General features: G+C 40.5%; 1 protein-coding gene across 2 annotated transcripts in view; it reads left to right on the top strand.

Moving 5' to 3' along the window:
- Positions 1 to 21,808, top strand: part of CFAP97D2 (CFAP97 domain containing 2) — a 136,809-nt gene that overhangs the window by 79,176 nt on the left and 35,825 nt on the right. For both annotated transcript variants that reach the window (XM_086934579.1, XM_086934580.1), the window contains exon 2: positions 20,383 to 20,463. In XM_086934579.1, coding sequence (XP_086790705.1) covers positions 20,383 to 20,463 — 81 coding nt within the window. The remainder of the gene's footprint in view (positions 1 to 20,382; positions 20,464 to 21,808) is intronic.

The raw sequence follows: 21,808 nt of genomic DNA on the forward strand, positions 1-21,808 counted from the left end.
AGATAGACATATCAAAACATCCAGCACCCAACAGAGCAAGAGTACAGGGAATTTACAGAGCCCTTTTTACCCCGAAAATATGGTGTAAAGAAATAAGCGGAAACCTACCCCTTTAGAAGTGGTTGGTCAGAACATTTGGATGCAAGCTGGACGCAAAATATATGTTTAAAAAAACAACAACAAATAGTCTAACCTTTGCACAGACAGGAACACATTTTTGTAAGCAAATTAAATATGACTCTCCTGCGCACAGGGAAATTGCACACCTCAGTTTAACTGACCAGCAACTTATATAATGGCTATGGAGTTAACAAAACAGAAATAAAGTTGAAGAGTTCAAGAAAGCCAATGACAAAGGAGGGCTGACCCATTCCCGCTTTTTATCTATTGTCCTGGAAGCTGACACAACTTTTAATCGACAGTTAAAGTAACCAATAGCAAAAGAAGGCTGGACCCGAAATCCTTTATTCTACTCATTATTTGTATAGTTACCTATGTTTGCTTATAGAACGAGAGGTAGTAGCAGCTGAAACTGTTGCTTGGCCAGACCTAACAAACCGTCTAAAAACCCCAATGTATTCCATATACACACCAAATATTTTGACAGACTTATTGTATGTATGTATGTTTATATTTATAGGGATTAATAGCAAGCACAGCTACTCAGAAGAGGGTCCCGGCGCGAGCCCAGTGGAAGGAAAGACAGGAAGAAGCAACTTAGATAAAGAGGAAGGTGTTAAGTCTTTTCCTGAAAAGTTTAGGGTCCTGAATGCTGCGGCCGTCAAGGGGGAGAAGGTTCCAGGCCGATGCCACCCTGAAAGCAAGAGAGCTCCCTCCAACTCTCTTAAGGCAAAATCTCGGGACGTAGGCAATATGTTGCATGGTTTAGCGCAGCTGTCTGAAAGGGATATAGAACCTGACGCACTTTCTCAAGTTCATGGAGAGCTGCATGTGCCAGGACTAGGGATTAAAACTTCACCCTCTCAATCACAGGCAGTTAATGCAAGTTATGCACATGTTGTCTCACACTGGTCTTTATGGGAATATTAAGAAGAGTTCTGGCTGTGGCATTCTGCACCACCTACAGTTTGTTCAGTAGATAGCCAGGCAGACCTACATACAAGGCATTGGCATAATCAAGGCTCGAGGATACCAGCGCAGGGGTGACAGTTTCCCTCACTGAAATAGGGAGAAGAGGGAGGAACTTTTGGGGGGATTTCAGTGTACCAAAGAACAAACCAGTAAGCTTCTTAATCTGAGTAGTGAAGCTCAACTTCTCGTCAACCCAAATCCCTAAATGTTTCATGGGTTGACCCTCGGGAGTCGGCATGGGTAACTCTTCTGGCCAGAAAGACCTCTGGAATTGAGGGTGAAGTTTCCGAAAAGAAGGATCTCATTTTTTTCCTCAATACATTTTAACTGGGCAGCGGAAAGTCAGCAAAAGGCAGCTGACAGGCAAGATTTCACTAGGGAGGTGGAGGAGTAATTTTTCTTCCATGTGAAAAGGAGCTGGGTGTCATCAGCATAAGCGATGACTTTGGCACCGAGCTCCTCAGCCATCTGGATCAGGGGAGTGACATAAATGTTAAAAATTAGAGAGCTCAGTATAGACCCTTGTGGCCCTCCCGTGATCACTTTCTGAGGGGAGGATGAGAAAAGAGGGATCCAAATATGTAGGGTTCTGCCATCAAGAAAGAATTTCAGCCACCTCCAAGCACACCCAGATACTCAAATTTTCTGGAGACGATCCAGGAGCAGGGAGTGTGGTACAGTGTCGAACGCAGCTGACAGGTCTATCAGAGCTGCCCTGCCTCCTGAATCTAAGGTTTCCTGAATGGCTTCAGCAACTTCTACCAGAGCAGCCTCAGTGCTGTCAGAGGCTCTGAAGCCGGATTGTGCCGGGTGAAGCAGGCCATATTGTTCTACATATTCAGACAACTGTTGGTTAACCAGTTTCTCATATTCTTTCTCCACGACAGGGAGGAGGTAAATGGAGTGATAGCTGGAGGGGATGTTGGGGTCAGGAGTGGGGTTTTTCAGCTATGGGACAATTTTGGTCAGTTTCCAGGCTGAAGGCACAGTGGCTGTGGAAAGGGATAGGGTGATCAATCGATTTACCTCCAGATTGATTGTTGCCATGGTCAGCAATTTGGCCGGACAACGTTCTGCTGGTGAACCAGATTTAAGAGACTTGCGGGCCAGTAAAGAGTCCGGCTTAGTGATGGCTTTGAAGGCCACCAATATAGTTAGAGTAGCCGGAGACAGCCAGTTAGGAGGCATGCTTCCTACAGAGAAGCAATTGACAACATCAAAATTAGATTGGAGTGCTCGGATCTTATTGATAAAAATCTAGAGAGTTCTTCACACCAGGCAGATGAGGCGGGGTGGGTGATAGCCACTGCTCTAAGGGAGAAGAAATGTTGTACTATATTAAAGATTTCTTTGGCATTGTTCACGGAAAGGGCAATGCAATCAGCATAATGAAGACGTTTAGCTTGAGCGATCGAAGCATAATAGGACTTTTGAACCTTTATAAGGGCTGTCCTAGCAATCGGGCAATACTCAACTCTCCATTTACGTTTGAATTTTTATACTGTTGCTTCTGAGTTTTGAGAGAGATTGAAAACCATGGCTTATAAGGGGAATTTCTTGTGCACCTACTACAGGTCGCAGAAGACAGGCACTCTACCACCTGGGAAATCAAGTTGGTGAAACTGTCAAGGGTTACAGTCAGGTCATTGGAGAGACTCTGTAAGAGCAAGACTGAGGGCAGAAGGGTTGATTCTGAAGGAGGGTTTCCCCTGGTGCCCCTGGGTGGGTGGTCCCAGTATATGTTTTTTAAGGATTTGCCAGGAGAAATAAATCAAGAAATGATCAGACCAGGGCACGGGCAGGGGATCCTTAACTGAGATATAAAAGTTGGCGCAGATAAGATCGAGCAGGTGACCACCCAGTTGAGTGGGAGAACTAACCCATTGTTGGAGCTGGGCAAGTCTCAGAGAGTCAAGGATCTCTTGAGTGTCCCCTGCTTCACCGCAGTCCAAGTGGATATTAAAATCCCTGAGGCGTATGAAGTGAGAGACATGCAGAGCTCGTGGGACAATTAGCACATCCAGGGCTTTAAGAAAAGGGCCTGCGGGATCGGGAGGTCTGTATACTAGGGTGCCTCCCAGTGAAAAATAGGGGGAGATGGGGACGCAGAAATCGAGAGCTTCACCCTCATGTTATACTATAACATGCTGTGTTCAGGGCCAGTTATTTTAAGCCTTGTTAACAAGGGGGGTTTTCCTTGTGTTTTTTCGAAGGAGCCTCTTTCCTGGATCGTGACTCTGGCGGTCACGTTGAGCAGGCCTTCCTTAAATAACAGAAGGACCGCCGATATTGCCCATGCATGTATGCCAGCAAGCTGGCTCAGCAGTTTACTAGCTCTTACATTGCGGGTCAGGATATTGAACCCATAGAAAATTAAATGGTAACAGGTGGAATGTTTGAATTAATCTCAGCCACTGGCACACTCCAATCTATCTTTTTTTACCAACTATGCCACTTTAGACAGAGACCAGCCACATGCAAATCAGAATTGGTCCTGCCCCATTGGAAACAGTTGGGCCCGAGCTGTCAGGCCATGTCACCTTCAGACTGGAAATAACAAGTGCACCCAGACTGGCTTCACTCTTGGGCTTCTGGAGTAGGAACAGCGTCAGTCTCATGGCGCAGTGCGTAAAGGATCGTCTGGCCATACTCAGTGCACTACACATTTGGGCAACTGCAGGAAGTGTCATTTACAGAACCTAGAGGGGCAAAGAGTGTATTCGGCATTATATATTAATAAAAAGATGTTCTAAAATGTGGACTTCATTGTTATTTGTATATGTTTGGGACATTCACTATTCAGGACCAAACGCGTTTTCTAATGTTGACGATTAAATTAATCTGCGACTGCTGGCAGTTTTTCTGTCAGGTGAAACGTGATACATTTGACGAGTTTGGGCTTTCAGAACATGAGCGAAATGGCGGTAGGAGTCTGCCTGAGTTGCCTAGGATAGCGTTAAGGAAAGGTGTGGTGTGGGAGTTTTGCGGCGAAGTCACAAACCAGTTAATTTACTAGCCAGTTTTAGTACATGTACATGCCATTTATCATATGATGGAAATGGAAATAAACAATGTATGCAATCATATACCGACAAGTTGGGAGCTGGGACACTGCAGAGATCCTGCAAAGAAAACACTAAACCTTCTTCTCTCCATTTTGTTTTCAGTTATAACTTTCCAAGACATTACATGGTAGATGAGTGTCACTTACCTGAAGGATAGTCTCCATGCCCAACCAAGGGACAAAACGAAGGTGGCACGGAACAGAGCCGAATACAAAAAAGCTTTGAAGGCACGAAAGCAAAGTATACAAAACCAGGCTTGGGAAGACTTAAGGGACGCCGCAGAAAGAAAAGACTCTATTGCCTTCTGGAAAGTGATCAACGCCCCCTGCTTCCAGGACCAAGGGGCTCCAAAAATCATGAACACCATTCTGCCGGAGCAATGGCAGAAACACTTCCAGAGCCTATATAACCATTCAAATCAGGCACTCCAGGAGGAGTCAGCGGAGGCCCATCAGTCCGTTAAGCTAAATTTCACCCTGAAAGAGGTCGAACTAGGAATAACCGGGCTCAGCAAAAATAAAGCGCCGGGCCCGGACGGAATTCCACCAGACCTATTCCTAAGTAGACCTGAACTTTGGGCTCCGTTACTTACGAGGGTGCTAAACGAGGCAGTGGAGGCAGGCCTCCCCCAGTCCTGGTCAACGGCGACCATAGTCCACATCTACAAAAAAGGCAACTGTGATGACCCCCAATGTTACCGACCCATTTCTCTTATCGACGTGACAGCCAAAGTCCTGGGGCGAGTCATCTTATCGAGATTGCAAGAGTGGGCAGAGGAGCAACAAATCCTCTCCGAAATCCAATATGGCTTCAGGAAAGGCAGATCGACCACCGACCAATGCCTAAATCTATACCCCCTGATTTCAAAATATACCATCGCCGGGAGGGGGTCAATACACATGGGGTTTATGGACCTCTCAGCGGCCTTCGACCGCGTAAACAGGAGAAAGCTCTGGGCCATGTTAAAAGAACTAGGAGCGGACCAATCACTAGTCGACACTCTACAAAACCTCCACCGGAACACCTCTGCAAGTGTAAGGTACAGCCAGGAAGGTAAAAAGACCGATCCCTTCACCTGCAATAGTGGAGTAAGGCAGGGATGCATCCTTGCGCCCTTCCTTTTCTTTATTTATATTAATGCACTGGAAAAGGACCTCCTTAAACTCAAAGTAGACTCACCCCAAATCGGTCATCGAGCAGTGCCCGTACTACTCTACGCCGATGACGCGGTTTTGCTCTCTAGAACACCTCTGGGACTGCAAAAACTAATTGACGGGTTTGTCAAATTCATGGACAAACTGGACCTGGCAACAAACCTGGAAAAATCCTATATTATGTCATCTGGGAAACCTACAAAAGGATCTTTTACCTATAACATCGGGTCACATAAAATAGACCAGGTCAAGTCTATTACGTACCTGGGGGTGTTATTCGATCCCGACTTATCGTTCAAACCCCTGATTGAAAAACACTCTACAAAACTGGCAGCTGCAGTAGGAGCAATCTTGGGGTATGGGCAAAGACTAGGGAAATGGTCCCCGGAACAAATTCTGACCTTATACAGATCCATCTGCTGTGCGAAAGTAAGTTATGGGGCAGAGGTGTGGGGCTTCCTAGGCAAAAAAGCACAGCCGCTCCAGACTGAAGAAAACAAATTCTTACGAAGAATATTAAAAGTTCCACAGAGCGTTTCGGCCCACATTATACACGAAGAGGTAGGAGAATCCTTTTTAGAGGACAAAATCAAATCCAAACCTCTCCTGGCATGGGTGAAAGTATGGACCAACCCTGAGGCGGCCCTTACCAGACAAATCATTGAGGACTGCCTCAAAAGAGATAAAGGCCACGCAATCCCCTGGCTGAAATTTGTCAAGAAGTCGCTAACAGAGATTGGCTGCTCTAAATACTTCTTATCCCCCGACTCTCTAACCTCGGAGAGCAAGACCTTGGTTAAAACACTTTTTCTTACACAGCTGAAGACATTAAGGGCAGAAAAAGAGAAGCACAAACCCACCAATCTCTCCTATAACGAACTCACTGTGAAGCAAGGCATGGAACCCTATCTGAGGGTCATGTACAATGCGCAGGATCGCTACCTCATGACCCGTTTCAGAATTAACATGCTACACCACATCCTTGCAGTGCCATCTGGGTTTACCCACACAGTGGAGGAGAAGGGTACCTGCGGCTGCGATCTCAGATCTCCGCAGGATACCTTCCACTTTGTTTTACTGTGCCCATTTTATACGATGCCAAGAAGCAAGTTCCTGGTGGGAATCCTGAAAGAGCTAAAATTTAAACACGCAAAACTGGCGCTGAGATTCCTACAGGAAGCGGAGGACGCTTATACCCTGTTTTGCACGATAAACTTTATTCGAATTGCAACAAGACTGAGGAACACCAGAGACATTGGCCCCTAACGTGATTTGAACATTTAAATTCTCTAAATCCCCTGGCCGTGATTTGAACATTTAAACTCTTTAAATCCCCTGGCCCACTCCTTGAGTACATCTTAACATTTACACCTTTTAAACTGTATATCACTTTGCTGTGTTTTTATTTGTGTATGTATATTGTATTTGTGCTTTTATGGTGTCTTTTTAAGAACCGAATAAAGATTATAAATTGAAATTGAAATTGAGTGTCACTTATGAAATTAAATAAAAATAAATGAATGGTATGATATGAAAACAATGCATTCAACGTGCTTACACACAGAGGGAAAGAAAACTGGCTTTCTTAGAGCCTAGGATCAGTCAGAGTGAATTAGTGTGTTGTGGTGAAATTGGACATGAGTTTTGGTTGCAGAGAGAAAGATAACATGACAAAAGTATGGGTTAACTGAGTAATATTTCAAGTTTTAATAATTTATCTCACAATATACACTTAACTACTAAGTCTTGGATTTTGCCAAACTTTTACTCTTTCCGCTCACTTCATTTTGCAAATCAATTTCATGCTCCTTTTTTTATTATCAATTGCATATTGAAATCACTGAAGACCTGGTTATTTTCTATCAAAGTGCTCCCTGGGTACCTTTCTGTTTGGTCATCATCTACAGTTGGTCTTTTGAGACTAGAGCTGGGACACCCAGTTGTTGGGGCAGGCATGCGCTTTACAAAGCCTATAACCTAACATATTCTTTTTAGGTCTCGCCTACGCAGCGCGCATGCGCTGCTTAGACAAAAAGACCTTTAGGAATCGCTTCGGCTTTTCAGCCAAAAACGTGCACGTGTTCCATTGCCTTCAATGGCAACGCGTGCACGTTTGGCTATTCACTTGCGGGAGCGCGCAGCGCCATATGGTAGCAATTATCGCTCTTGGCGCTGCTCGCTCTCGCAAGTGAAATGCTTTCCCTTTTCTCAACTCTTTTTTTTTATTTACTTTTAGCGCGTGTGCGCTTGTTCAACTAGACAGGAGTCAATGTTTACCCATGTCTGACCGTGGTTCTGAGCAGTAATTTATTTTACAAGAATTCGGATACTTGTAAAATTACGTCTTCGTTTCTCAAGCTGAGTTCTAAAATCGTGTTAGTTGCTGGCTGGTCGAGCGGCGGAGATCATCATTTTTTTAAAGGCCGTGTCAATTTCTTCTTGCAGCTGTGATAGGAAACAGTACACCGTAGAAAGAGATCAAGTTACATGCACCTGGAAACTCAGAATGCTTTTAGAAGGTCTTAGAAATAAACCCTTAATTTTCAGCTCCCAAAGGTAAACAGAGCCTTACCACTGTTGTGTGGATTCACCGACTGCTACAGAGGTTTGTGTGTAACCACAAGTGGAAATCTCAGCAAGGAAAACTAATTTCTCTGCTGGTGCTTTCAATCACAGGCTATGTGTGCCTGTTTATATATATTTCTTTTTGCATTTATTTTAGTGCTATGCTAGCACCGCACGTGCGCTCTTGTTCAACTAGACAGGAGTCAATGTTTACCCATGTCTGACCGTGGTTCTGAGCAGTAGTTTATTTTACAAGAATTTGGATACTCGGAAAATGATGTCTTCTTTTCTCAAGCTGAGTTCTATCATCATGTGACAGTTGCTGGCTGGTCAAGCGGCGGAGTTCATAATTTTTTAAAAAGCTGTTTCACCTTCTTCTTGCAGCTGTGATAGGAAACAGTACACCGTAGAAAGAGATCAAGTTACATGCACCTGGACACTCAGAGTGCTTTTAAAAGGTCTTAGAAATTAACCCTTAATTTTCAGCTCCCAAAGGTAAACAGAGCCTTACCACTGTTGTGTGGATTCGCCGACTGCTTCAGAGGTTTGTGTGTAACCACAAGTGGAAATCTCAGCAAGGAAAACTGATTTCTATGCTGGTGCTTTCAATCATAGGCTATGTGTGCGTGTTTATATATATTTCTGTTTGCATTTATTTTGGTGCTCTGCTTGCACCGCACAGGCCTCGGGTGCTTCATGCTGCTTTAGTGGTGAAGTTGCCTGCTTTAAGGAGATTGTGGATCTTAACCCTTCTCAGAAAGTTCAGAGGTCGAGCAATCAGCTATCCAGTATGTGTTTGTTATAAGGCGGTGTTTGGAAGTAGTCCGTCAGGTATGCGGGTGTGAGTAAGGCTTACCTAAGTACTGGGGATACTTGTACTCTATTAAGACAAGCATTGGCAAAAACCAATAGGTCTGGCCTTTGGGGCCTTATAAGTGCTTAGCTGTGCAACAGTTGATGTTGTTGCACTAAGGATATTGTGCTGCATAACGAAATACTTATAAGGTCCCAAAAGCGAGACCTACTGGCTATGCCAATGCTTGTTTTTATTTCTGACATTACAGATGTATCGTACAAAGCTGATTTTAGCCTTTCTTCCGTAGTTGTTTTGGCTGTCTCGCTCTACCATGGTAAATTTAAAAAATAAAATAATGACGCAGCAGCATTATATCTTGCAGTAGTTTTCACTATATTTTCTATATTTGCACATGTATAAAATGCTAAATGTGATTGAACACTTTTATTATACGGTGTTTGCTGTCATTGCAAGCATACGAAGTGCGGTTAGTCTTTCTGCATGTATACCTGACATCATTTGTATAACCGCAAATGGCAGTGGTAATTTTCCAGTTTGTAAATAATTCTTATAATAGTATGTATAAAATTGTTTTCAGGCCCATTGTCTATTTTCTTTGAGATTGTAAACCACTTTTTATTGTGTTTTGATTTCTGAATTTACGGTTATTTTCTACTGTAAAACTCCTGCAAGTAGCATTTCCAATGCAATAGGTCTTGCATTTGCAAGAGTTTAAGCTAATGGCATTGTAAATTACAATGCCTTTTATTTATCTGTGTTAAAAACCAACACATAACAAACACATAAATAAAAGGTATTGTCATTTACAAAGCCAATATTTCATAATCTCGCAAATGTGAGACCTATTGCATTGCAAATACTTGTTTAAAAACTGCAAGGCAGAAAGTCAAGCGTAAAGCTGGTGGTAGTGAATTCCAGATTCTTGTTGCACTGCCAGAGAATGTAAGAGGTTCAAGGAGGAAGGCTTCTCGGATCCCTGGAGATTACCAGAGATTTTCAGTTTTTCATCCAAATAGGAGGATGCGGAGGTATATAGGTCTGTGTGAGTGATGTAAGCAGTCTTAAATTGTGCTCTTTCTTCAATGGTGAGCCACTATAGAGTGAAAAGGACAAGAATGATGTAGTGAACTTTCCTGTACCCAGTAAGAAAGCAATCGGTTGCATGTAGCATAGCTCTAAGGGGTGGAAATATGGATTTTTGGAAGCCTTGTAAAAGGTGATTCTCATAGTGCAGTAAAACTGATGGAGCGGTAATTTCTTCTGGTAATTTCTCAATGTAAAACCCTCATGCTACCTCTAATTTACCGCTGAAAAAGGTGTTGGGCCCTTCACACCATGTATTACCTTCAGGAGATTTCAAATAATCATGAACAGTCAAAAATGCAATTATTATTCCAAGCAAATAAAGAGAGTTGTTGAGTATTTTTTAAAGGGTTTTATTTTCTAGTCAAAAGTTATGTTTTTCTCTGACCCTTTATTCATTAGTAAAATATCAATCAGGTTACAGAATTTGGAAAACAGGAAAAATAGCATTAATACAGAAAGCATTACAGTCTGCATATAAGCATTACATGTAGGAAAGAAAATGTGGCGCAAAATATCAGTCAAAACTCTTAAAGAGTTTCTAAGAAAAATAGTCTTGCAAAGCTAATCAATAATTAAATAGTTGGCAAAAATCTCCCATTAAGAGAAATAAACGCATAAGTCAAATAAATCTTTTCAGTCCTAATTAATTAGTCAAAGCATAAACTTAAAGTTTAGCATCTATTTCTATCTTAATCAGCTGCACTCTGCTCCTGTATGTGTCTAAAGAGCAAGCAAGGAGTGAGAGAGACCCTCCTTCACCAATTTCAAAGGAATGTGGCCTGCTGTGCCAAAATATGACGTACAAGAACTTTGGAAAAAATCACCAGGGAACCCCCCACCTGACTCTCCTCGGACGCCCAAGGCTGTACCCGTGACGATCTCATACCTAACCCATAGAATGAAGCAAAGCCTAAGCCAAAATGAGCAAGAAGCCAGCTGAGCTAAGAAAGCCCTATGAACAAAAAAGCCATATGAGCCTAGAAGCCAAACCCCCTCCAGAGAGGTCATTATTTATACTCTAATTCTTGGGTGTTTTCGCAAAAATGTTGCATCTTCAGGAAAACCTGTACGTGATTGGTCAGCCACAATAGCATGAGTTCTCACTACCCTCACTCATTCTAACAATCCTGACTATACCAGTTTTAACAAAAGAATCATACATAATAAATACATTTGATAAGTTTGCAACAATTGCTAGGAAAAATGTTTCATTCTAATTCTCTTCCTTCCTTTCACAGTGCAGTAGGACGGATATTTTAACTAACTGGTACATTGACACAATCACAAGAATGTCCAAAGTTTAAAGTGTCCTTGACTTCTTTAGGAAAGCTGGTACAGTCTGTGCATGCTCTCTTCTCTTTCAAAGCAAGCCATAGCCTTGCTGGATTCACAGGCAGCCATTTAATGGTAGGCCCAAAAATAAAACAAACACAAAGAGAATATTATTTCATGTAAATCAGCCCATTATGTTTCCCTCCCTCATACTAATATCCCTTATAAATGTTTACCTAGTCAAGCTATTGGTGAAAAGCAGCTTTTCTATTATTTATGACAACATGCAAAAATGTGCAATGTGCAACATAGCATTTTTATGCTTTAGTGTAAATTTTAAAAGCACACACAGTTAATACAGCGCACACAGCAACATGATTTAGTGTTTTAGATAGCTTTTCATGCAAAAAAGCATTTAGCCCCATTTGTAGTGTTTGGTGCATTATTAATTCACACACAATATAAAAGAGGTGTTTTAACTGAAAATGTTTAACACAATATGCAACAAGTCAAAGTCTTTTAAGACAGGGAAAGTGAATTTAGATTACAAGGGATGAGCTGGGAAGAGAGAAACACATTCTATTAATCTTCAAAGCTAAAAAGGCCACTTATCACAAGTTTTTCTCCACACTGCAAAAACATATGTTAATTCAGCAAAAGCATTTCAGACTGAATAGGCCTCACTTTCATGTTTTTCATGTGCCATGTTTTTAACTTGCACCAAAATGTGCGTCGCAATTTAAATGCAGTCTGTCTGAAGCACAAAAAAACAATGCCTGACTGCAGATGAAATCTGCTCCATCAATCCACCCTTCTGATGATATCAAATCATAATCAAATGATTTATAATTCATCACACATATTTAATTTCAAAAGTGACATTTTTTTTTAAATTGCAAAAGCTGAGCATATAACAATTTTACTTCTATTTCTAAGGCAAACACAAGTCTGTCTGTAATCAGATCATATATAGCCAAGCTCAAATGTTTTAGTGCAGAGTTCTGTAAGTAGCTTCTTGGAACAGTTAGTCTTCTTTAAAATAAGTAACACAAATAATAAAAAGGAAAATTAAACAGGACAGTTTCAGCATTTCTTTTCTCTTTGTCATCAGCTTGCCATCAGAATGGCTCATACAGTGTGGCATTCTCTACCTTTTCAATGCAAATTAGACTACTTAGGTGCTGAGAAACTCTGACAAAGCACCATCAATCTCTTGCACGTTTTCAACCAATGCCTTTCACTCTTATTTTCACTTAGATCAGATTCAGATGTTTCACCACAGCATCTCTCAGATCGAAGCCGTTGCACCATCTATTATGCAGATCTTGTGTAGCAGCTGCAATCTGGTGAGAAACTGCACACTGTACATCAACCAGACCTACACAGCAATGGCTAGTGTTCATATCATTGTTTTCCACAAGTGCATTGCCATATGCATTTTCAAGCCACTTTGGTGATGCTGGAGCACAGTCTTTTGCAAAAGGTAACTCATTGCTGCCATTGTGTTGCTTTATTATGCTTGACCCTTCAGGCAGATAGCTACAATCCATTCCTTGTCCAATCTGTTGTTCTGCACTCATTATCTTTGAGACCACATTATGATCTGATTTCAGAGAAACTAGCAATCTATGCCTGGGCATCATTCTTTGCAATAACACTTTTGCCACTATGCAGTTGTCACTTTTCTCAAAAACAGTTCTGATACAACCCTGTTGTGCTGCTTTAAAAACATTTTCTTGAGCCTCTTTTAATTCACCTGCGAAGATTCCATAGAATGTACATGCTATCAAAACACAAATTTGTGCAACTGAATTAGCATTTCTCTCTCCCATGACAACGGTGACTCCCATTTGAGCAGATATACTGCATGTTATAGTAAGGGCAATCAATTTCTAATTTTGGGCTGAGGTAACTACTGAAAGCCATGAAGCTTTGACAACATAATGCATAAGGAGCAGAGCATGTGCTGCTTTTAATGTGTCACCTTTCAAACATGGGCCATCTACAAAATGGACATTGTTGGGCTGACTCAGATGTTCATCCTTAAAGTCTGAATTTGGCTTTATGCATATTTTCATGATATTTAGACACTCATATTCAGTTTCATCACAATCCAATTCATTTGCTGACATTTCTGTGAAGTTAGGGTCAAAGGTCATTGGGCAATACATCCCAGACCTTTGAAAACATTCATCTTTTTTAATAGGCAATGAGAGAGCACAGCCATCCCTTTCACTGCAAATTGGTGTATTTTCTTTCAAATAAACTTTTATTCCTAGTGCTGGGGCGCAACATTTTTTCTTTTTCAACTCTAGGAATGCTTTTCTGCAAGTGTTGTCCAATGGAAGCAGATCAGACACACCCTTGTGTGTCAGCCTCAGTAAAGGCATAGCCACTAGGTAAAGGTTTAGTAACCACTCTCTACAGCAGCTAACCATTCCCAAAAATGTCCTGACTTCTTTCTGAATTTGAGGTGGATTTTTCTTGGGAATTATTTCCACCCTCTCTGATGACACCTTTCTACCTCCCTTTCCAATTTTATGTCCCAGGTATTCATCTTCTTTTTGACAGTACTCCTGACTATTCTCATGCAATGGCACTGTGACATGAGCTTGGCAAAAATCAATAAAAATAAGCCATTCTTCAGCACATGGAATGTAAAAAAATATGTTGGCTGGATTCGGTACCACAGGACAACATGGAAAAAATATGCTTTTAATCTCCTGCACTATTCTGTTCTTTTCATTTATTTTCTGTGAACCTGTGATCAGAAAGTTGCATAAACTTCCAATCAATTCCATCAAAAATCCTTGTATTGGTAAAATTCCTGCAACTGATGGTATTCCTGAATACATGTTATTTGGTTCTAATTTTAATAAGACATGTTCTGCACATTTTATTAATCTGATATCCTTCTCTGTGAACTCTCTTATTTCTGTGTTTATTATTTTTTCCAAAGCAGAAGGTAATTTTTCAACTGTCTTTTCTGAAAATAATGCTACAGCTGTCTCTTGTTGGGCCATTTTAAAATGTACATCCTCATCAGGAATCTGAAAATTAACATTATCTGGTGTACAGTAATCTGTGCTGTTTAATTTGCAAAATAATTGTTTTCCTGCTAGGCCAGAGTCAAAGACAACAGTTTTTCAATCTTCCTCAAATGGGCTTAATTTTGGCGAAAATTCTTCTAGAACTGGGCTTGTAATTTCTTTATTTAAAACTCCTGTAATTAAATCTGGACTTTCCACTGCCTCCACAATGGACTTGGTAAATTCAGAATTGTGAGGGTTAAAACTCTCATTTTCAAGCACAGCAACCTGTTTGATTGGGTTCTCATTTTGTCTCTGGAAATAATTCACATTTGCTCTGGACAACCTAATTAAATTAATTTTAGCATTTTCCATATTTTGTGGGACCATCTTTGCTTGGAAAATTTCTGCCATTGGTACCTGTTTCTGAACTGACATTTGCATTTGCTTAGCTGGCATATTTTGCATCTGCATTTCTCCATGTTTTTGTGCATCATGTTTAAATGTATATTTCTTCTTCCAATGCTCAAAACTGTTATAAAGATGGCAAAAGGACACATTTTCCAGCAGTACAACATCCATACCTGAATTTGCATAAACCAAAACACCTTTACTTCCAACCTGTGTTCTTTTAATCTGTACCCAATCAACATCCTTTGCTGGCACTCCACCCTTCAGGAAAGTAATCACTGCTATGTTTTCCTCCATATCAACAGAAAATGATGGTGCATTCATGCAAACCCTTTTCATTTCCTCTTCACTAGGCCATTGAATAACTTTTGATTCAAATCACAATTCATTCTGCATGGCAATGTAAAAGAACATTTCCAAATTAATGCACAACTCTTTTAATATTTCAACAAATCCATCAACTTGTGGGTACCACAGCATAATTCTGTCTCTCAATTGTGGAAATGTGTTCAGAAATGCTGCAAGTTCACTTTTATTCTGTGGCATATGAAAATGCACTTCTCCCACCATTTCTCTCAATGAGTAAGCAAAAGCTTCTCCCTCATTCTGCTTAATATTTTTCTCAACTAAATCTGGTGGCTTCTTTTCCTTATCCAGTTTCCTTGCTATGTCTGATGGTTTCTTTTTCTTCTCATGTTTTCTTGCCCATTTGTCTCCTAATTTCTCAAACACATTGCATTTAAATATATATTTTATTTCTGCAATGTGCAATTGCATTCCTGAAGAACACATGTTCCCATTAGCTTCATCATACATGTGTACCCTAAACTTTTCTGAGATGGAAAACTTCCTGAAACATCAATTTCATACTTTTGAGCCAAATCTATCAGGCCATTATGTGTAGTTAATGCACATACAGCTGTTTCCTTACTCAGGGAAATTAATTCTTTTTCCTGACACTGGTTCACATTTTCATAATTTAAACAGCATGGACTGTTATTTTCTCCATGTTGAAGTGCTGAATTTACAACACTAAGTTGTCTCTCTTTTTCAGGGCATTTGTTAATATGTTCTCCCATGTTTTCTATCCTTTTAATCACTGCTGCTTCCTCAAAGCAGGTTTGAGAAATCCCATTTTCAAACATATTTATTTTATCCTGAGCTGTAGATGTTGTAAAGGCCATTTTCCCTCACCTTTCAGTGCTTGGGGTAATTTATGTTCAACAATCTGTGAATTCTGAGTTTCTGAAATAAATTCTGCCATAATCACTCCTTCTGCAGCTCTTTGAACCTTTTCAGTAGGGACCATTTTAATTGGGATAGTCATATTTTTTCTAGGCATTATCTGTGCATCTGCAGTTAGCAATTCTTGAACTGAATCAGGCACATTTGAAGCAGTAACACCTGCAGGTATCACTGTCAGTGCTGAATCAACAGGTAATGGGTCAATCTGAAATGTTTGCACAGTTTTCTCAATCTGTGTTTTTCACTGTTCAACAGAAACAGTAGCCACTGCAGTACTTACTGGTACACTATTTTCAGTATTTTTCATGGGAACCACATAAAGTGGCGGACACTCAGTTAACAATGCATCCATTATTTCATCACCTGAATCATTATTTATTTGAAGCTCTTTATCATCATTAATTCTCTTCTCCTGCATTTGGTGCTTTACCTTTTTATTCTCACTTGCTTTCTCTCTTGCTGCTTTTTCCCACAGGCTTAAGGCCTCACATTGTGCAGCTTTAGATGGTGTCTTTATTTCACATAACACTTCCCTTAATTTGTCAATAATTTGCAATTCAAAAGTACCATCTTTTGGAAAGCTCAAAACACCCTCTTTTTTAGTAATCTTGCACCATTGGTGAACCCACATACATTTATTTTGTCCCACATTGGTAGACATAAAATGCACAGGTGTTCCTTCAGGAGCATCACCAATAAAAAACGATTTTCACTTTACCTCCTAACAACCTTCAAACATTTTCATTTTTGCAATAGTTCAATGCAATTTCTCTTTTACAAAGCTGTCAGTCTCAATTTTAGTCTGTTTTACTCCTACCACTGACCCTCCACAAAATCTTACTGCAAATTTCTCTTAATCAATAACTGTTAGTAACAACATAAATACATTTGCTACTCTGCCTGTTCCACTAAATAAAGGACAGATTTATATTCACTGCGAGTAACACATTCCGCTTACCCTTCACAAAGTAAGACTTTCTGTTTACTCTTCAAACACTTCAGGTAAATCCCTTCCGCTTAACTTTCCCTCAAGCTCAGAAGAACCTGCTACTCCTTTGGACTTATCCTTCAGGATATATCTTAGGCCAAAGTTTCACCAGCGAACCCTTTTGCTGTCACTCAAGCTCAGAAGAACCTGCTACTCCTTTGGACTTATCCTTCAGGATATATCTTAGGCCAAAGTTTCACCAGCGAACCCTTTTGCTATCAATCAAGCTCAGAAGAACCTGCTACTCCTTTAGTGTGACCCTTTCTAGGTGATATCATACCAAAGTTTCCCCAGCAAACTCTTTGCTATCAATCACTCACACAGAAAATAGTCCCTAATTTAACACTGCCAGCCCTACCTAGCTTCTCAGTGTTACTCCAACAGACGAGTAACCTCAGTACAGTGTGGCTTCCATTTACCACCCGCTATTCCTTCCCGGGATTCCACAGGTGTGCATACCTGTGTGTTCAGACAACATAGAACAAGACACTAACTTAACATAAAGAGTTAAAACATGTAATCAATAACCAAAAAATTATATCCTATGAAATTACCAATATAATCAATAACACCATCAATTCAAAATGAGCAAAATGTCACCAACAGTAAAAAAAACTTAATATTTTCAGTACTTTAAAAGTACATCCTAGCACATTAACAACATTTCACAACCCTATTGATACTCGCACCACTTCTTGCATCACCTTCCAGTACTGCTTTGCCAGTCTTCAGGTTCTGAGCATTGGAATCAGGAATCAGGACTTGGACATTTATCTAACTTTGGCAATTATTGTACTTCCTTCCTAAGGTTAATGATCCATTAGTTGAATAGTTGATGGTAAAATCAATAATCATTAATCACCAAACTAATCAATAATGACCATCCTCTGATTACCAACAACTGATGGAGTGGTAATTTCTTCTGGTAATTTCTCAAAGTAAAACCCTCATGCTACCTCTATTTTACCGCTGCAAAAGGTGTTGGGCCCTTCACACCATGTATTACCTTCAGGAGAGTTTAAATATTCATGAACAGTCAAAAATCCAATTATTATTCAAGCAAATAAAGAGAGTTGTTGAGTATTTTTTAAAGGGTTTTATTTTCTAGTCAAAAGTTAAGTTTTTCTCTGACCCTTTATTCATTAGTAAAATATCAATCAGGGTACAGAATTTGGAAAACAGGAAAAATAGCATTAATACAGAACACATTATAGTCTGAACATAAGCATTACATGTAGGAAAGAAAATGTGGCGCAAAATATCAGTCAAAACTCTTAAAGAGTTTCTAAGAAAAATAGTCTTGCAAAGCTAATCAATAATTAAATAGTTGGCAAAAATCTCCCATTAAGAGAAATAAATGCATAAGTCAAATAAATCTTTTCAGTCCTAATTAATTAGTCAAAGCATAAACCTAAAGATTAGCATCTAATTCTATCTTAATCAGCTGCACTCTGCTCCTGTCTGTGTCTAAAGAGCAAGCAAGGAGTGGGAGAGCCCCTCTTTCACCAATTTCAAAGGAATGTCGCCTGCTGTGCCAAAATATGACGTGCAAGAACTTTGGAAAAAATCACCAGGGAACCCCCACCTGACTCTCCTCGGACGCCCAAGGCTGTACCCTTAACGATCTCATACCTAACCCATAGAATGAAGCAAAGCCTAAGCCAAAATGAGCAAGAAGCCAGGTGAGCTAAGAAAGCCCTATGAGCAAAAAAGCCATATGAGCCTAGAAGCCAAAACCCCTCCAGAGAGGTCATTATTTATACTCTAATTCTTGGGTGTCTACACAAAAATGTTGCATCTTCAGGAAAACCTGTACGTGATTGGTCAGCCACAATAGCATGAGTTCTCACTACCCTGACTCATTCTAAAAATCCTGACTATACCAGTTTTAACGAAAGAATCATACATAATAAATACATTTTATAAGTTTGCAACAATTGATAGCTAAAATGTTTCATTCTAATTCTCTTCCTTCCTTTCACAGTGCAGTAGGACGGATATTTTAACTAACTGGTACATTGGCACAATCACAAGAATGTCCAAAGTTTAAAGTGTCCTTGACTTCTTTATGAAAGCTGGTACAGTCTGCGCATGCTCTCTTCTCTTTCAAAGCAAGCCATAGCCTTGCTGGATTCATAGGCAGCCATTTAATGGTAGGCCCAAAAATAAAACAAACACAAAGAGAATATTAATTTCATGTAAATCAGCCCATTATGTTTCCCTCCCTCATACTAATACCCCTTATAAATGTTTACCTAGCCAAGCAATTAGTGAAAAGCAGCTTTTCTATTATTTATGACAACATGCAAAAATGTGCAATGTGCAACTTGGCATTTTTATGCTTTAGTGTAAATTTTAAACGCACACACAGTTAATACAACGCACACAGCAACATGCTTTAGTGTTTTAGATAGCTTTTCATGCAAAAAAGCATTTAGCCCCATTTGTAGTGTTTGCTGCATTATTAATTCACACACAATATAAAAAGAGGTGTTTTTAACTGAAAATTTTTATCAAAATATGCAACAAGTCAAAGTCTTTTAAGACAGGGAAAGTGAATTTAGATTACAAGGGATGAGCTGGGAAGGGAGAAACACATTCTATTAATCTTCAAAGCTAAAAAGGCCACTTATCACAAGTTTTTCTCCACACTGCAAAAACACATGTTAATTCAGCAAAAGCATTTCAGACTGAATAGGCCTCACTTTCATGTTTTTCATGTGCCATGTTTTTAACTTGCACCAAAATGTGCGTGGCAATTTAAATGCAGTCTGTCTGAAGCACAAAAATAAACAATGCCTGACTGCAGATTAAATCTGCTCCATCAGTACAGTCTGCAGAGATTGAGTGCCTGTACAACTGACATTAGGTCTTGATCAGAAATGAAATGCTTGACACTCCTGAGCAGTCTGAGGTGGTAGCACGTGATCTTGGGCATGGCGGATATTGTACATTGTAGGTATAGCTGTTGGTCAAGGATGACTCCCAAACATTTAGCTTTATCCACAATAACCGGTTTATAATCCAGAGGAGAACGAGTTGCAGCACATTTGGAGAGGTAGGTTTTTGCAGGGCGATTGTCAGGAATTCTATTTTCATGCATTTGAGTCTTGGGTGATAATTGGTAATCCATTTTTGAATTTTTCTTAGGTATTGGAGTTCAGGGAGATGTCATTCAGGGAGAAAGTCTTAAGATAATTCTGGGTGTATACATCTTGCTGATATCACTGGATCCATTTCCCTTCCTTAACATGTCATAAACGAAGCAACACATATTATTTCAGTTGAGAGGTGTGAAGAAGAGATCATGGGAAGGCAGGGGTATAAAAACACTTGACTGACTTCCAGTAAAATTAGTTTTACATCCCATAAAGTTTCCCATATGTAAAAGTTTGCCTTGAATTCCTATACTCATCAGCCTCTTTAATGGTAGACTTTCCGTTGTAGCGCATCTTTACCAATATTTACTTCTAGGAGGACTAAAACATATCACTGACGTAAATCACTACATTTGTTAGGAATGTTAGACCAACAGCGCCAAGAGCACACGGATAACCTTTTTTAAATTGTTGCTGAAAAAGTATGGTATTGCCATAATATGACTTGAAAAGTACATTGTTCACAAAAGGAAAAACATTTTATTTTCTGCTCGTTACAGGTCCAGACTGCTAAACCAATGGTGGATGCAAGTTCTCCACGAACCTATGGTCATCTAAATCTAAAGCTGAAGAAGTTGAAGGTATAAGCAGTGGGTTCATTTTATTGGTAATCCTATTAGTTTTAACAAACTTTATTTGTCTTCTGTCCTGATACTACCAGGTACATGGTTATTACATGCTAAAAAATGTATTGCTTGCAGAATAAGATTGTTATAGTATAGTTAATCCAAGAGGTTTACAAGCATTGGTCTTGCTGAGGTTGTGTATTTTAACCGGGGCTGTTGCGGAGCAGCAGCGTCACACAAATGGATAGCTCCGTGCAGAATGTGGCATGGGGCCCTTGAGATGCCCATATATAGCAGATATTTACAGATCTTAGGGTATCTAAGGTCCCATGAATGGTTCCCTGGCGAACACCGGGCCAAGAGTGGGCAGCTCTGCACCTATCAGCAGCTGGAAGAGGCTGGGCAACGCCAACCCACTTTACATCAATTGCAAGGTACTGTTGTATCCTTGGCTCTCTTTAAGGATTTATCCAAGTCTGCCTTTCCCATCATTGTGACAATATAGGAAAATTTAAATCTTCTGAGATCCCCCCTTTACCCACACAGGGAGCTACTCTGGATGGATTTATGCTGCAGAGGAGGGGGGGTGATTAGTAAAGAGATCAATTTGGCAGAGATACACTTCTCACTTTCCTCATTCATGACACACTGTTTTTGCCTGATGTGCCAACTGCCAATGTGGGTCTAGTCTCCTGTATGTCAGAGGTAAGGCCAGACACCTCAGGCATTGCCACTAGTGGAGTTAGCTTCCCAGGTGGAGAGCCCGCTGGGTATCTGTAGGGGACAGAATCCCAATTTCAAACACACTCCAATGGCATCAAAACAAGAGGGCAAGCAGAGAAGAGACAGAGAGTTGTGAGGGGCAATTCAAGAGACAGTGCCCCAGCACATCAATTCAATTGCCACCCCAACTGTTATGCTCAGGTCCCCAATCAAGGGGGAAGGTGGGGACTGGGGCCTCTGAGTCAGTGGAAGATCGGTGCAATCGAATTCTGATTTCTGTGATAGATAATAAATCGGATTTTTGACCACCTTGATAATATCGAGAAAGAGCTGGCAAAAAGGAGCCATGCCCTTGAAGTGCGCTGCCACACCCCACGCCGCACAGCACCCCGGGTTGTCCCTCAAATGACTCCTCTGTTACCTAACTCTTTGCCAGTGTCTGAAAACTCCAGTATTTCAAGTTAATGTCTACACGATCAAGGAGGGTGGGCTGGGAGCAACTATGAGAGGAGGGAAATCAGCCCTTAGTGTAGACCAGAGGGCAGTGAAGAACCTGAATCACAATCAAAGGGGCATTTGAGCCTACAGGGCATGGACCAGCTAACGTTTTTCCTCAGCTCCCGCCTGAGTGGACACC

This window comes from Lissotriton vulgaris, chromosome 8 (genome assembly GCF_964263255.1).
Source record: "Lissotriton vulgaris chromosome 8, aLisVul1.2, whole genome shotgun sequence".
Classification (NCBI taxonomy): Eukaryota; Metazoa; Chordata; class Amphibia; order Caudata; family Salamandridae; genus Lissotriton; species Lissotriton vulgaris.